The sequence below is a fragment of the Pan paniscus genome, chromosome 13 (genome assembly GCF_029289425.2).
Source record: "Pan paniscus chromosome 13, NHGRI_mPanPan1-v2.0_pri, whole genome shotgun sequence".
Lineage (NCBI taxonomy): Eukaryota > Metazoa > Chordata > Mammalia > Primates > Hominidae > Pan > Pan paniscus.
The window spans coordinates 143,203,691-143,219,022 of record NC_073262.2 but is presented as its reverse complement, the minus strand read 5'-3'; the positions used below and the strand labels follow the sequence as shown (position 1 = coordinate 143,219,022).

The window sequence follows — 15,332 nt, the reverse complement described above, 5'->3', positions numbered from 1 at the left end:
ACTAGAACTAGGGGTTTAGATAGGGAAGAAATGTAACAATGGGTAAGAAAACAGGAACTCAGGAGGGGTAAGGAAGCAATCATGGTGAATGAGGGGCCTGGAGTCTCATTGGATGCAGTGATCTGGTGAGTTTCAGTTCTTTGACACTTTTTGAGAGACCTGGGCTTCCTTTCCTGAGGAAAGAAGCACATAAAACAAAGTTTCAAGCTTTAAGACCAGAAGGGTCAATTTCTGTGTTTATCCTAAAAACTGTCTATGGGGCTGTTGGGTCGGTTTCATGACCATGGCTCAGGGAAACACAATCTCAAGGAGTCCTGAGAAAGTGTGCCTGAGGCAGTCAGATCAGTCTTATGTGTTTAAGGGAGACAAGAACTACAGCAAAGACCTAAATCAATACATGGAAAACACACATTGGTTAGGTCCAAAAAGGTGGGATGTCTGGAAGAGGAGGCTTACAGGTTATAGGTGGATTCAGGGACTCTGTAATTTACAGTTGGTTAAAGGCTCTAAAACTTGGAGTCAGCACAAAAGAATGTTTTAAGTTAAGGATGCTACATAGCAAGATGGATGGCCTGCAGGTGTGGCCTTGCCATGCATGGCTTTAGGTCCTGTTTATAACTGGGTATCTTATTGCTATAGAGAGTCTGTTTTGTCAGCCTTCTGGTCTCTATTTTCACATTAGTGCTGGTCAGTTGTGTCTAAACTCCAAAAGGGAGGGGTACAGCAAGGTATGTCTGACTTCCCTTCCTGCTATGGCTAAGCACACAGTTTTTCAGGTTTTTCTGGGGTCCTCTTGGCCAGGAGGAGGTCCGTTCAGTCTGTTCAGAGGGATTAGGAGCTTACTTTTAGTTTACAATGAAATCACACAATGGGCAGCCTTTTGAGTCTGGCATCTGACACTTAGCATCATGCATTTGAGATTCATCTGTTTGTTCCAGGAGTTTGTTCCTTTTTATTGCTTAATACATTTTCATTGTGTGGAGCGACCATAGTTTATTCCCCTGATGAAGGACATTTGAGTTGTTTCCAGTGTTTGGCAATTATGAATAATCCTATTGTGTCTGGAATTGGTGGGTTCTTGGTCTCACTGACTTCAAGAATGAAGCCGCAGACTCCTCGTGGTGAGTGTTAACGGTTCTTAAAGATGGTGTGTCCGGAGTTTGTTCCTTCTGATGTTTGGACGTGTTCGTAGTTTCTTCCTTCTGGCGGGTTCATGGTCTCGCTGGCTTCAGGAGTGAAGCTGCAGACCTTCGCGGTGAGTGTTACAGCTCTCAAGGCGGTGCGTCTGGAGTTGTTTGTTCCTCCGGTCCGGAGTTGTTCGTTCCTCCCAGTGGGTTTGTGGTCTCGCTGGCCTCAGGAGTGAAGCTGCAGACCTTTGCGGTGAGTGTTACAGCTCATAAACGCAGTGCGGACCCAAAGAGTGAGCAGCAGAAAGATTTATTGCAAAGAGCGACAGAACAAAGCTTTCACAGTGTGGAAGGGGACCCCAGTGGGTTGCGGCTGGCTGCCTCAGGCAGCCTGCGTTTATTCCCTTATCCGACCCCACCCACATCCTGCTGATTGGTCCATTTTACAGAGAGCTGATTGGTCCATTTTGACAAAGTGCTGATTGGTGCGTTTACAATCCCTGAGCAAGACACAGAGTGCTGATTGGTGCATTTACAATTCTCTAGCTAGACATAAAAGTTCTCCAAGTCCCCACCAGATTAGCTAGATACAGAGTACTGATTGGTGCATCCACAAACCCCAAGCTAGACACAGAGTGCTGATTGGTGCATTTACAAACCTTGAGCTAGACACAGAGTGCTCACTGGTGCATTTACAATCCTTTAGCTAGACACAAAAGTTCTCCAAGACCCCACTAGATTCAGGAGCTCAGCTGGCTTTGCCTAGTGGATCGCACACCAGGGCCACTGGGGGAGGTGCCCGTCAGTGCCGCACTGCATGCCCACACTCCTCCGCCCTTGGGTGGTGGATGGGACTGGGGAGCTGTGGAGCAGGGGGCGGCGCCTGTCTGGGAGGCTCCGGCGGTGCAGGAGGTGGGGGCGCTCCGGCATGGCACGCTGCAGGTCCCGAGCCCTGCCCCGTGGGGAGGCAGCTGAGTCCCCGCGAGAATTCGAGTGCAGCGCTGGTGGGCTGGCAGTGCTGAGGGACCTGGCGCACCCTCCACAGCTTCTGGCCCAGTTGCTAAGCCCCTCACTGCCCGGGGCAAGTGGCACCGGCTGGTGGCTCTGAGTGTGGGCCCCCCGAGCCCACGCCCACCCAGAACTTGCGCTGGCCCGTGAGCGCCGCCCGCAGCCCCATTTCCCGCCTGCGCCTCTCCCTCCACACCTCCCTGCAAGCAGAGGGAGCCGGCTCCGGCCTCGGCCAGCCCCAGAGAGGGGCCCCCACGGCGCAGTGGCAGGATGAAAGGCCCCTTAAGTGCGGCGGGAGCGGACGCGGAGGCAGAGGAGGCGCCAAGAGCGAGCGAGGGCTGCTAGCACGTTGTCACCTCTCACCATTGTTAAAAGAAAAACTTAAGCCAAATTAAATTTAAAGGAGTTTAATTGAGCAATGAACGATTCATGAATCAGGCAGCCCCCAGAATCACAGCAGATTCAGAGAGACTCCAGCGCAGCCACGTGGTGGAAGAAAATGTATGGACAGCAAAAGGAAGGTGAAATACAGAAAAGAGAAGCGAGGTACAGAAGCAGCTGGATTGGTTGCAGCTCAGTGTTTGCCTTATTTGAACATGGTTTGAACAGTGGCTACATTTGGTTGGCCAAAACTCAGCGATTGGCGCAGGTGTGGGCTATGACCAGTTTACACCTCCACTTGTTGTGGTTCACAGCGTGCAGAAAAACCTTTAGGCCAAACTGAAATATGTAAGGAGGCAGCTTTAGGCTACACTTGATTTAACACCATTATAGACATACACACTTCGTTGTTTTTGTACATGTCAACATGAAGCACAGGTCTCCGTGTCGCTTGGGAAGATACTTGGGAGTGGGACTGTGGGGTCATGTGGTGACTGCTTAACCAAGTGGTTGTTGTCACCCTAAAGGAAGAGGCTGAGGCAAAATTTAATGTGAGTAGAGTTTTGAGGACTGCAAGGTTTGAGGACTGCAGCCATAGAGAAATACATTCAAGTTGCCCTGAATAGATGCTCCAGTTAGCAGCAGTTACAAGTGAGGTTTTAAAGGAAAAAAGAAGGGGAAATTCTTAAGTTATTTACCAAGAATTTACATTAAAATTACAGGAGCTATTGACTGGATATTGTTTTTTGTATCGGAAATCCTACGAACATGAAGACAATAGGCGAGGGTCACATTATGGAACTTGTGATAACATTTTGGGTAACTTATCAGCAAATCTGGAAACTATAGGTAAAGAAAGGAAAAACAAAAGGCCTTGAAACAATTACCCTGGGCCTGGCTGCAGGTGAGGGTGGGGGCCTGACTGAAGTCTCTTGCTGGTCTCTCTGGGCCTCATCACTTTAGCCGACCTCACATTCCTCAGGCTGCTGTGAGATACAGTTTTTCTTGCTGTGCTGTTTTTTTCTTTTCTTTTTCTTCTTTTTTTTCTTTTTCGTTGAAAGTGAATATTTGGATGGGTACGGTGGCTCACGACTGTGATCCCAGCACTTTGGGAGGCTGAAGCAAGAGGATTGCTTGAGCTCAGGAGTTTGAAACTAGCCTGGGCAACATAGTGAGACCCTCTCTCTATTTATTTTAAAAAGAAAAATAATTTTAAAAAATCAAAATGAATATTTAGCATGAGAAAAAATTACAATAAATTATACATTTAAGAAAGTGGCTGCATTCAATAAATATTATAGAATCCAGGGAAAAAGCATAGTCTTTTTATTAACTGCCTGATCCACCTCTATAAGACTTCTTGTATATTTTTTGACTGTCTAATCTTTAGCTGCCTCTTCATATGTAATATTTTCTTGTAGAGAAGAGAAAGGCAATGCAATACATCTTATGTTACTGCTCAATTGTTTTTTGTTTGTTTTTAGAGACAGGGTCTTGCTCTGTTGCTTCAAGGGTTTGAATCTCTGAATTCTTATTACCACCTGGTCTTGTCACTGTTACTTTAGTTTTTGCCTCTCTAGTAGTCATGCAGTGGCATTGCATTGTGGCCTGAAATGGCCTTTCCCTAAGTGAGTGGCGCTGCTGTGACCCTTTTCATGTTTCTGTGCCCTCCGTTTTTCCTCTGGCTAGTCTTGCCAGGGAGGTGTCAATTTTATTCATTTTCCCCAAAGAAACAGCCTTCAGCTCAGTTGAGCATGCCATTTGATTCTATTTTCTTATCCAGTTCATCGATTTTTTCCAAAAGAAAAAAAAAGAATTTGCTTTTCTTTTCTCACTTATTGATATTCTAGTTTTCTTCTTACCTGATGTACATATTTAATGATATATATTCTTTCTAAGCATGGCTCTGTAATCCAAAATTTGGTTATATTATTTTGATTCAGTTCAAAATATGTTCTCATTTCTGTTGTGATTTCCTCTGGACCCATGGTTTATCTTATAGGAGTATTGCTTAGTGTTCAGGCTCTAGATAGTTTTTTGTTATTGATTTTCTGCATTCTTGTGTGCCTTGTGTGGTTGCAGTTCTTTGAAACTTAGAGACTTGCTTTATGACCCAGACTTTGGCCAACTTTTTAAATGTTTTTGTATTTATGAAAAGAATATGCATTTTGCAGTTAGTGAGCATAGTCTTTATATGTGCTTGGGTCACTTTTACTATTTGTGTTAGTCTTTACTATTTAGGGGGGTGTGGTGGGGGTGGGGGCAGGGTCTTGCTCTGTCACCCAGGCTGGAGTGCAGTGGCGTGATCACAGCTGAGGACTAAACTCTGATTTTTTAAAAATCTTGCCCAAATTCCTACCTAAGGGGTCTAGGGAGTCATGTCCTACAAACCACAAATTCTTACCAGATGGGTTTTGTTTGACCCTATATATCATGACTTACTTTCAATCTGACTCTGGTATAACATTATGTGACAAGAAAAGAATATTTATCCCCAAAATACATTTCCTTGTCATACCTTGAAATTGCCCTGCAAAGTCTCTTGTGGGAAAAATCCACGTTCTATAGAGAATCCCCTTTCCCCTTTGTTTTCCTTCCTTTCTTTCCAATGCAGGAGATAATCAGCTAAGAGCCAGGCACGCTTTTAGGTCCCATAAGAAACATTTTACAACCTGCTCTCTCTCTGAACAATAAAACTTGGTTCTTTATCTTAACCTGAACATTCCTTTCCATTGATCCCAAGTAAACTGGGTTCAGATAAACTCAACCAATTGTCAACCAGAAAATATTTAAATTTACCTGCAGCCTGAAAGCCCCCACTTTGATTTGTTCCACCTTTCTGAACTAAACCAATGTATTTCCTAAATGTATTTGTTTGATGTCTCATGCCTCCCTAAAACATATAAAACCAAGCTGTACCCCAACCACCTTGGGCACATGTTCTGAGGACCTCCTGAGGGCTGTGTCATGGGCTATGGTCACTCACATTTGGCTCAGAATAAATCTCTTAAAACATTTCACACAGTTTGACTTTTTTCATCGACACAGCTTACTGCAGCCTTGACCTCCCAGGCTCAAGCAATCCTTTGCCTCAGCCTCCTGAGTAGCTGGGACCGTAGGCATGCACCATCACACCCTGATAATTTTATTTTTGTAGAGATGGGGTCTTGCTATGTTGCCCTGGTTGGTTTTGAACTCCTGGGCTCAAGTGATCCTCACACCTCAGCCTCCGAAAGTGCTGGGATTATTGGTGTGAGCCACCATGCCCCATCTTGTCTAAATCCGATATGCTTTTTTTGACTGCTCATTCCATTGATGACTGAGAAAGGTATGTTAGAATCTCTCACTGTGATTGTGGATTTATTATTCTTATAATTCTGTCAAATTTTGCTTTATTTATTTTGAGACCATATTGTTAGAAGAGTCAAACTTTTGAATTAGTATGTCTCCCTGTAGGTTGAATCTATTATTATGATGAAGTGATCATCTTTGACACAGGGTCTTGCTGTGTTGCCCAGGCTGGGGTGCAGTGGTGCGACCACGGCTCGCTGCAGCATTGACCTCCTTGGATCAGGTGATCCTCCCACCTCAGCCTCCCTAGGAGCTGGGACCACAGGCATGCATCACCATGCTGGGTTAATTCTTTTATGTTTTGTAGAGTTCTCACTATGTTGCCCAGGCTGGTCTCAAACTCCCGGGCTCAAGTGTTCCTCCTGCCTCAGCCTCCCAAAGGTTTAGGATTGCAGGCATGAGCCACTAAAAAAATCTCTTGTCATGCTTTATGACCCAAAGTCTAATTTGTAGATATTAACAAGGCTACGTTAGCTTTCTGGGATTACAGGAGTCAAGTCCTGCCTTCTAGGCGAGGATGCATGTCAAGAGCCCCAGTGGATGCCCGAAACTGTGGATAAGCTCCAGTGGATGCCTGAAACTGTGGATAGCATCAAGCCTTATATATACTAGGTTTAAGTGACGAGTGGGTGGACAGTGTGTGGAGTATGGAGAAGCTGGATAAAGGCACAATTCACATCTCAGGCAGGACTAGGCAGGATGCTGTGAGATTTCATCTCAATACGCAGAATGGCATGTAATTTAAAACTTATGAATTGTTCATTTCTGGAATTGTCCATTTAGTATTTTTGGAGTATGGTTGACCATGAGTAACTGAAACTGTGGAAAGCAAAACTGCAGATACGGAAGGACTCCAGTATTTTTCCTGTGATGCGTCTTTCTCTGTAACTTTACTTTCAACCTTTCTGTTTCATTATGTTTTAGATATTTCTTCATTTTACATTTTTTTGTATTTTTTTCATGACGCATCACTTTACCTAAAAAAAGTGTGTGTGTGTGTGTGTGTGTTTATTGAAATCCAGCCCAATAATTGTCACTGGTCATTTAGACCCGCATTGTCCAACGTGGTGGCCACTAGCCATGCATGTCTCCTGAGCACTTGAAATGTGGCTGGGCCAAGTTCAGGGGTGCTGTGAATGTGAACCACACACCAGATCTTGAAGAATTATTAAGAAAAAAGAATGTAAGATACATCAACAATTTTGAATATTAAATATATGTTGAAATGATATTTTGGAAAGATTGAGTTAAATAAAAATATTTTTAAAAAATAATTCTACCAGCTTCCATTTACTTACTGTAAAAATTTTAAATTATATACTTAGCTCATGATTTTTCTTTTGTACAACTCTGATTTTAGACCATGTATATCTCATAGTAATATACTTGTTTTACGTCTGCTATCTTATTATGCAGTTTTTCTTTGTTCCACCTGTTATACATTTCTTCTCTTTTTTCTCATCTTCATTTGGGTGGATATGGTATTTTAAAAAACAATCTTGTTTTCACATTATCAGTTTCAAAGTTATACACTCTTTTTCTATTATTTTAGCAACACCCTAAAAATTACAGCATGCATTCTTGATACACTAATTCTAGTATTTATAGATACGTTTAATTTTCCAGGAAAATGTATGAAACTTAGACTATTTTTTAACTCCATTTATCCCTTTTTGAATTCTATGCTGCTACTGGGATCCATTAAAAATATATAAGGGGCTCAGATGTGGGGGCCCATGCCTGTAATCCTAATACTTTGGAAGGCCAAGGCAGGAGGATCACTTGAGGCCAGGGGTTCAAGACCAGCCTGAGCAATAGTGAGACCTCATCTCTACAAAATAAAAATAAGAAAAATTAGTTGGGCATGATGGCATGCACCTGTAGTCCTAGCTACTCAGGAGTCTGAGGTGGGAGGCTCGCTTGAGCCCAGGAATTTGAGGACATATATAGGGGGGATTGGAGGAAACTTTGGGTGGTGATGGATATTTCTGTGGCCTTCATGGTGGTGATGGATTCATGGCTGTAAACTTACTCCTAAACTCATCAAGTGTATACATGTATGTGCAGCTTTTTACATGTTAGTCATACCCCTAATAAGAGTGGCTTTATATCTATGTCTATCTATCTAGTCTCTCTGAGAACTTATTATAGTCAGCATTTTTAGACTTACCCAGGTATTGTCACCTTCTCTGCCCTTACTCCTTCTTGTGTTTCTGGTCTTTTATCAAGGGTCACTCTCCCTGAATTTAATTAATTACTTTTTTTGTACAATTGCCTTCCCCAAAGTGTCACTTTCTTTCTGCCTGAAGAATACCCTTAGAATTTGAATGTGTATTTGAAGATGGTATTCTGTCAGTTTTTGCTTGTCTGAGAATCAATTGTTTTTGCCTCAGTTCTTGAAGAATATCCCCACAGGACAGAGTTCTAGGTTGACAGTTATTTTCTTGAGCACAGTGAAGATTCTACTCCATCGTTTCCTGGCTTCCATCTTTGCTGTTGAGAAGTCAGCTGTCAGCCTATTGCTCTTTTGAATATATTCTGTCTCTTCTTTGGCTGCTTTGAGGTTTTGTCTTTCTTTGGTTTTCTACAGTTTCAATGTGATGTTTCCATTTGTGGATCTGGAAAATTCTCAACTGTTATTTCTTCAAATATTGCCTGTGCCTCATTCTCTCTCCTCTCTCTCTGGTACTCGAATTGCAGGTATGTTAGACCTACTCACAATACCCTCTATGTCTCATTTCTGTGTCTTCCATTTTTATATATTGAACATGCTATTCTTCCACTAAAATTATTTTCTTAGTATTTTTTCCATTTTTTAGTCAGTTTTATTGAGATAAAATTTGCATGCAACATGATTTACTGATTTTAAGTAACCAACTCAGTGAATTTTGAGCAAATGCATAGTCATTTCACTACCACCTTGATCATGATTTAGAATATTTCTATCATCCCCCAGAATTTTTTCCAGCTCCTTTATAGTAAACCCCTACCTCCACCCTCTAGCCATTGACAACTACTAATCTGCTTTTTGTCATTGTTGTTTCCCTGCTTCTATAATTTTATATACATACAATTTTACTGGGTGTAGTATTTTATGTTTGATTTCTTTTGCTTACGGCATGATTCTTTTGAGACTCATACATGTTTTACATATTTCAGTCAATTTAAAAAAATTATGGGGTAGTATTCCATTGCATGGATATAACACAAAATTTTTATTGGTTCACCAATAAATGCATATTTGGCTTCTTCCAAATTTTTGGTTTCTATGAATAAAGCTGCCCAGAACGGTTGATTGGAAGTGGACATATATCTTTGTTTTCACTTGGATAAACACCCAAGAGTGGGGTTGCTGGTCAAAACAGTAAGTGTATGGTACATTTTATAAGAAATGGCCAAACTGTTGTTCAAAGCGACTGTGCCGTTTTGCATTTAGTCATCAAGATACGAAAGTTCCACTTGTTTCACATCCTTGTCGACACTTGGTATTGCCAGTCTTTTTATTTTAGCCATTCTCATGGGTGTATGTGGTATGTTATTATGGTTTGAATTTTTAGTGCTCCAGTGACTAATGATGTTGGACATTTTTTCATATTCTTATTTGTTATCTACATATCTTCTATGGTGAAGTGTTTATTTGTTTTACTGATTATTAATTGGGTTATTTATGTTCTTATGGACTTACAGAGTTCTTTATATATATTCTGATACTTATAAATATTTTATCCCAGTAGTGGCTTACCTTTTCACTTTTCTTAACAATGACTTTTTTTTTTTTACTTTATTTTATTATTCTATTTATGTATTTATTGAGACAGGGTCTCACTCTGTTGCCCAGGCTGGAGTGCAGTGGTGTGATCATAGCTCACTGCAGCCTTGAACTTCTGGTCTCAAGCGAGCCTTCCAACTCAGCCTCTGAGTAGCTGGGCTTACGGGTGTGCGTCATCACACCAGCACAATTTGTAAATTTTTTTGTGGAGATTGGGTCTCCTGACACCCTTCAATGGCGATCAGAGTGTTAGTTTCTCTTTTTGGATTCTTTATGAATGTATAGATTTTAATCTATTTGATGTGTTTCAGTCCACTGAAGTTATTAGGCTTTTGGATGCCCAAATTGTCCCATCCTCGGCCAGGGATGGCCTCTTTAGCTTTTGAGATTCTGACATATCTCCAGCAGGTGTTCCAGTGTTGATAGTTTTCTTTTTTTTATCCTGGCATGTGCCTGTAGACATGAATATGCATAGCTTTCTTGCTTTCTGCTGTGGCAAGAAGTTCCAGGCTCCTTAGTACATTTTCTGCTCTGAACCTGCAATCAGTTGTTTATCTATTGAGTGGGACATGGTACTTGGAGACCATAATTTGGGTGCTCATTACTACCACATTGGCTAGTTATTTCTAGACTTTTTCAGTAGAACGATCCAGAAAAGACTCTTTTTAATGAAAAAATGCATTTTCATACTGATATTTCCAATTCCAGTTTAGGAGTCCAGGCTTTTACCTTACAGCTGTGGTAGTGCATTTCTTTTCTCTTAGATTTAAAAATCTTGGTTTCTAATCATTGACAAAAGTTCTTGTTTGCTTTTTCTCATAACATATGTACGGTGGTGTCACAATAACAAAAACCAGACAGAGCTATTGCTACCATGATGATGACTAGAAACAGTGCAAGGCTTCCCTGCTACTCTCTGTCCCCAGGGCTCATCCCACAGCAGGGTGCACTCATCCCCATGCTTGGGGGCTCGTGGAATGATTCCTCTCTGGATAATCCACCGCTGAGATGTAGAGCTGCATCCACTGGCTTTATTTTGCTTTCTTGGGATTCTATTTTTCATGTCTTTCTTCCATTTTGCTTTTTAATCATGCAAAAAAAATTACATTGTTCCAAAGCGAAATCTAGAAAACAAGGTCTGGACAGAGGAGTGTGGCTTGGAGCCCTTTCTCCTCCATCTTGGTTCCTCCCTTGCCACCTGTGCCCTTTTCATAGCTTGGGGCTCATCTTTGCATTCGCAAAGCAGGAGCAGTGTGCACACACGCTCCGTTACTGTGGGCGGTGGGAGGTGCCCTCTGGGCCGTGACCGCGCTGCCATGTTCTCCTCCTTGAGGCCGACTTGCCTCTTCATGCAGCTGCTGAGGAAGAACTGAGGATGTGGGCATTTCCCTGTCTTTGTTGTGCCATGCTGAGCTGTGGTGAATAGTCTTGCACAGGAATCTTTCTGCACTTTTGCTGGTGATCTTTGGTCAGCCTTCCTAGAAGTGGTATTGTTTGGTCAAAAAGTAAATTTATATCAAAATCAGGCTTTCTAAGGCCTGCGTTATCTTGCATCCTGTGGACACACTCTCCTTTATTTAACCTTGGGGTTACTATTATTATTATCTGCTCTTAGATATATTGCTATGGTGAACAAGTTTGTGACTGTGTCTGTGATGACACTCACAATCGTCTGTCGTGATTTCCTTATGATGGGTCCCAGAAGCAGAACCACGGGGTCCTGGTCATAGCGCCCTTGACCTCAACATTAATTATGGGGGCTGTTTTCTCGCTGCTGCCTCCTTGCCCATGGCCCCCCTTTTCTTGCTCTACCCCCAAGTTTTTCCTGGAGCATCTGATCCAGTGACTTACGCCTCCTCAGGGGCTCTCTGAGGCTCCTGGGGTGAATGTGCAGCCCCCTTGCTCTGCCCATGAGGCCCTCCAGACCTGCCCGGTACCTGCCTATGGCCCAACCTCACCTGTCACTTCTCTCCACCTCCACCCCACTGAGCCGCCCCAAAGGCTCTTCTGGAAACAGTGCCACTGCCCAACTCCCTTGCAGAGCAAAGCCAGTCCGAGCACGCTTCCCTTCATTTCATTTTCTGCCTCCTTGTGCTGCAAGCTGCAAGCTGCTTGTGGGCAGGGGCCTCATGAAGCCACACATCCCCAAGCACCCAGCCTGGGCTTGCAGCTGGAGATGCTCAGGCGGGTGTGTAGCATGGGTGGTGTATTAGGCCATTCTCACGTTGCCGCAAAGAAATACCTGAGGCTGGGTAATTTATAAAGAAAAGAGGTGTAATTGGCTCATGGTTCTGCAGGTTGTACAGGAAGCATGGCTGGGACAGCCTCAAGAAGCTTCCGGTCATGTTGGAAGGTGAACGGGGAGCAGGCACATCATGTGGTGGGAGCAGGAGCAAGTGGGGGAGGAGGTGCCACATGTTTTTAAACAAGCAGATCTCGCGAGAATGCCCTATCAGGAGGGCAGCACCAAGGGCATGGTGCTAAACCGCTCATGAAGGATACACCCCTGTGATCCAGTCACCTCCCACCAGGCCCCACTGCAACACTGGGAGTACAATTTGACATGGGATTTGGGTGGGTTGGGATTTGAGTGGGGACACAGATCCAAACCACATCAGGTGGAGACCTCTGAGATGGGAGTATTCCTATTTCATGGATGAGCATGCGGGCCCCAGGGAGGGAAGCGTCCCTGCCACCCACTGTTGCAGGCCTCAGTGCCTTTTCCTGTGCTGTCTCCTCTGCCCACCGTGCCCTCCAGGCATCCTTCAATGCCATCTCAGGAAGATGCACCTCCCCTGGGCAGCAGGCCCCTGACTGTGCTCCCTGCCCTGGGCACCTGGCAGTGGCCGCTCACTGGTTGTTTTGTGAGGCCCTCCTGGGTGCTTTCTTCCTCTCTTGCACTGTGGCCTCCACTGCCTACATGCAAAGGCCTGGGAGCTGCTGGGTTCCTGGAAGCAAGGATTGGCTCCCCTTCTTCCTCTGTCCCCCTCTTTCTCCTTCCCTTCGCTCCTCCCCTCCTCCCTTTGGCCTCCTCTCCTGCTCTTCCCTCCTTCCTCCTCCTCCTCTTCCTTTCCTCTATCTCCTCCTCCTTCTCCTGCCCCTTGTTGGGTCATACCTGACCTGCTGCCTGCATACGTCCTCCCCACCCACTGCTGCCCCAGCCTTTTGGGGTGTTTGGGCTGGGTTCCCTAATTGAACCCAGACCTGGCACCTCTGACACGCTTTCACCATGAGACTTCCATCATGTCCTCACCTCAGAGGCCACTGAGACCTCCCTGGCTGCCCCCTTGCCCCTCCATGCACTCTCTGGAGTGCCCTCCTTCCTGTTCCTTGGGAGAGCTGGTCCGCCTCGGTCCCTGGGCAGCACAGCCTAAGCCTCCAGAGATGTTTACTGGGTGAATGCATGCATTTCTTGGGAAAGTTTTCTTTTTTGGGATTTCTTTTGACGTTACAAACATGATCACATGTGCAGCTGGGTCGCGTCATCTCTCCTCGGCCTATTGCGCTTCCTTGGCAGGGGCTGTACAAAGCGGACCAGCGGTTTGGGCCAGGCGTCGAGACCTACCCCGATGGCAGCCAGGACGTGGGGCTGTGGTTCCGAGAGCAGCTCATCAAGCTGTGCACCCAGATTCCCAGTGGCTTCTCCCTCCTCAGATACCCTGAGTTCTCCAGCTTCATCACCCACAGCCCTGCCAGGATCAGCCTCTCAGAAGAGGAGAAAACGGAGTGGGGACTGCAGGAGGGACAGGACCCCTTTTTCTATGACTATAAGCGGTTTCTTCTGAATGACAACCTAACGCTGCCTCCAGAAATGTACGTCTACTCGACCAACAGTGACCACCTGCCCATGACAAGCTCTTTCCGCAAAGAGCTGGACACCCGCATCTTCCTCAATGAAATTCCTCCGTTCGTTGAGGATGGAGAACCGTGGTTCATAATCAATGAGACCCCTTTGTTGGTCAAAATCCAGAAGCAAACTTACAAGTTCAGGTGACTAGTCTGCTACTGCTCCTCCCCTAGGGCCCTGCACTGTGCAGGCTGCCCTAGGCAGGTTCCTGAGGTCCCCGGCCAGCTGCCACTGACAGTGCTCCCTCAGAGTGACCTAAACACACTCCTCCCATTAAGTGACTGATGTGGGCGATAATGAAGGGAGGGAAAGCCCCTGCTGACTCGAGCTGGGAGGCAGGCCGGGTCCTGGGGCCCTGGACGTCTGTGCAGGGGAATGAGGGTCTCAGGATCCCACCTGCCCACTCTTGGGGACAGGAGTGATCAGAAGGTGGTTTGGTGAACATGCAGCCAGGGGAGTCCCGAGGCTGGTGTGGAACCTGGTGGGGGGATGTGGCTGGGGAGAATCTCCTGAGCCCGTGGAGCTAATGGTGAGTCCTGGCCCTGGGCCCTGTGCGTTTCCCCTTGTGCAGGCCATAGCTAGTGCCCTGCCCCCACCATTGCATCAGCGCCTAGGTGTTCTATGGGCCAAGTCTCCTCTCGGTTGACATGGAGAGCAGGGTTTGTTGTTACTGTTATATGGTGGTAAGGGATCTGCATGAGAGCCAAGGGTGGGAGCACAGGGCAGTAGTGGTGTTGGGGCCCAGGCAGGCCTTTGACTTGTCCAAGGATGGTGTCAAAAGATGCTCTGCTCTGTTGGTCTTCCAAAAACCCTCCTACCCTACCCAGAGCTCCAGAAAAGTCAGCCACTACCTAAGGAGAAGTGTTTAATTTTTTTGGGGGGGGGTGGGGGCAGGCACAGAGTCTCACTCTGTCACCGAGGCTGGAGTGCCGTGGCGCGATCTTGGCTCACTGCAACCTCCGCCTCCTGGGTTCAAGCAGTTCTTTGCCTCAGCCTCCCGAGTAGCTGGGATTACAGGTGCCTGCCACCACGCCCAGCTAATTTTTGTATTTTTAGTAGAGACGGGGTTTCACCATATTGGCCAGGCTGGTCTTGAACTCCTGACCTCATGATCCACCCGCCTCAGCCTCCCAAAGTTTTGGGATTATAGGCGTGAGCCACCGTGCCCGGTTGAAGTGTTTAATTTTTAACAGTTAAAATATTCAAGAACACTTTAATTCCTTTCCTAAATATTGACCTCAGATGTCACTAAACTGTTTCAGAATGCATATTTTCTGAGAATAAGTGGCTGCTTTTTCATTCATCAATCCATCCACCCACCCAAGCACCCACCCACCTACCATCCATTCATCCATCAGTACACCCATGCAACATCCATTCTTTCAGGCATCTGTTCATCTACCCACACACCTACCCATTCATCCACCCACCCACCCATCCATTCATCCATCAATTCATGCATGCAGTATCCATTCATCCAGCCATCCATTCATCTACCCACCCACCTGCCCATTCATACACCCACCCACCCATCCAGTCATCCATCAATCCACCCATGCAACATCCATTCATCTAGCCAGACATTCATCTACCCACCCACCTACCCATTCACCTACCCACCCATCCATTCATCAGTCTACTCATGCACCATTCATCCACCCACCCATCCATTCATCCATCAATCCACCCATGTAACATTCATTCATCCAACCAACCATCCATTCATCTACCCACCTACCTACCCATTCATCCACTCACCCGCCCATCCAGTCATCCATCAATCCACCCATGCCACATCCATTCATCCAGCCATCCATTCATCTATCCACCTACCTACCCATTCACCCAC

The 15,332-nt window shown here is 45.5% G+C and overlaps 1 protein-coding gene across 19 annotated transcripts in view; it reads left to right on the top strand.

Annotated features, from left to right (window-relative positions):
* The window catches only part of ANKMY1 (ankyrin repeat and MYND domain containing 1), a 98,577-nt gene that overhangs the window by 23,689 nt on the left and 59,556 nt on the right, over nucleotides 1-15,332 (top strand). For 11 of the 19 annotated variants that reach the window (XM_055109277.2, XM_055109282.2, XM_055109281.2 and 8 more), the window contains exon 5: nucleotides 13,154-13,626. The exons of 5 other annotated variants lie outside the window; for them this stretch is intronic. In XM_055109277.2, coding sequence (XP_054965252.1) covers nucleotides 13,154-13,626 — 473 coding nt within the window. The remainder of the gene's footprint in view (nucleotides 1-13,153; nucleotides 13,627-15,332) is intronic. 3 more of the 19 variants (XM_055109285.2, XM_055109288.2, XM_055109279.2) reach the window with 1 other exon arrangement.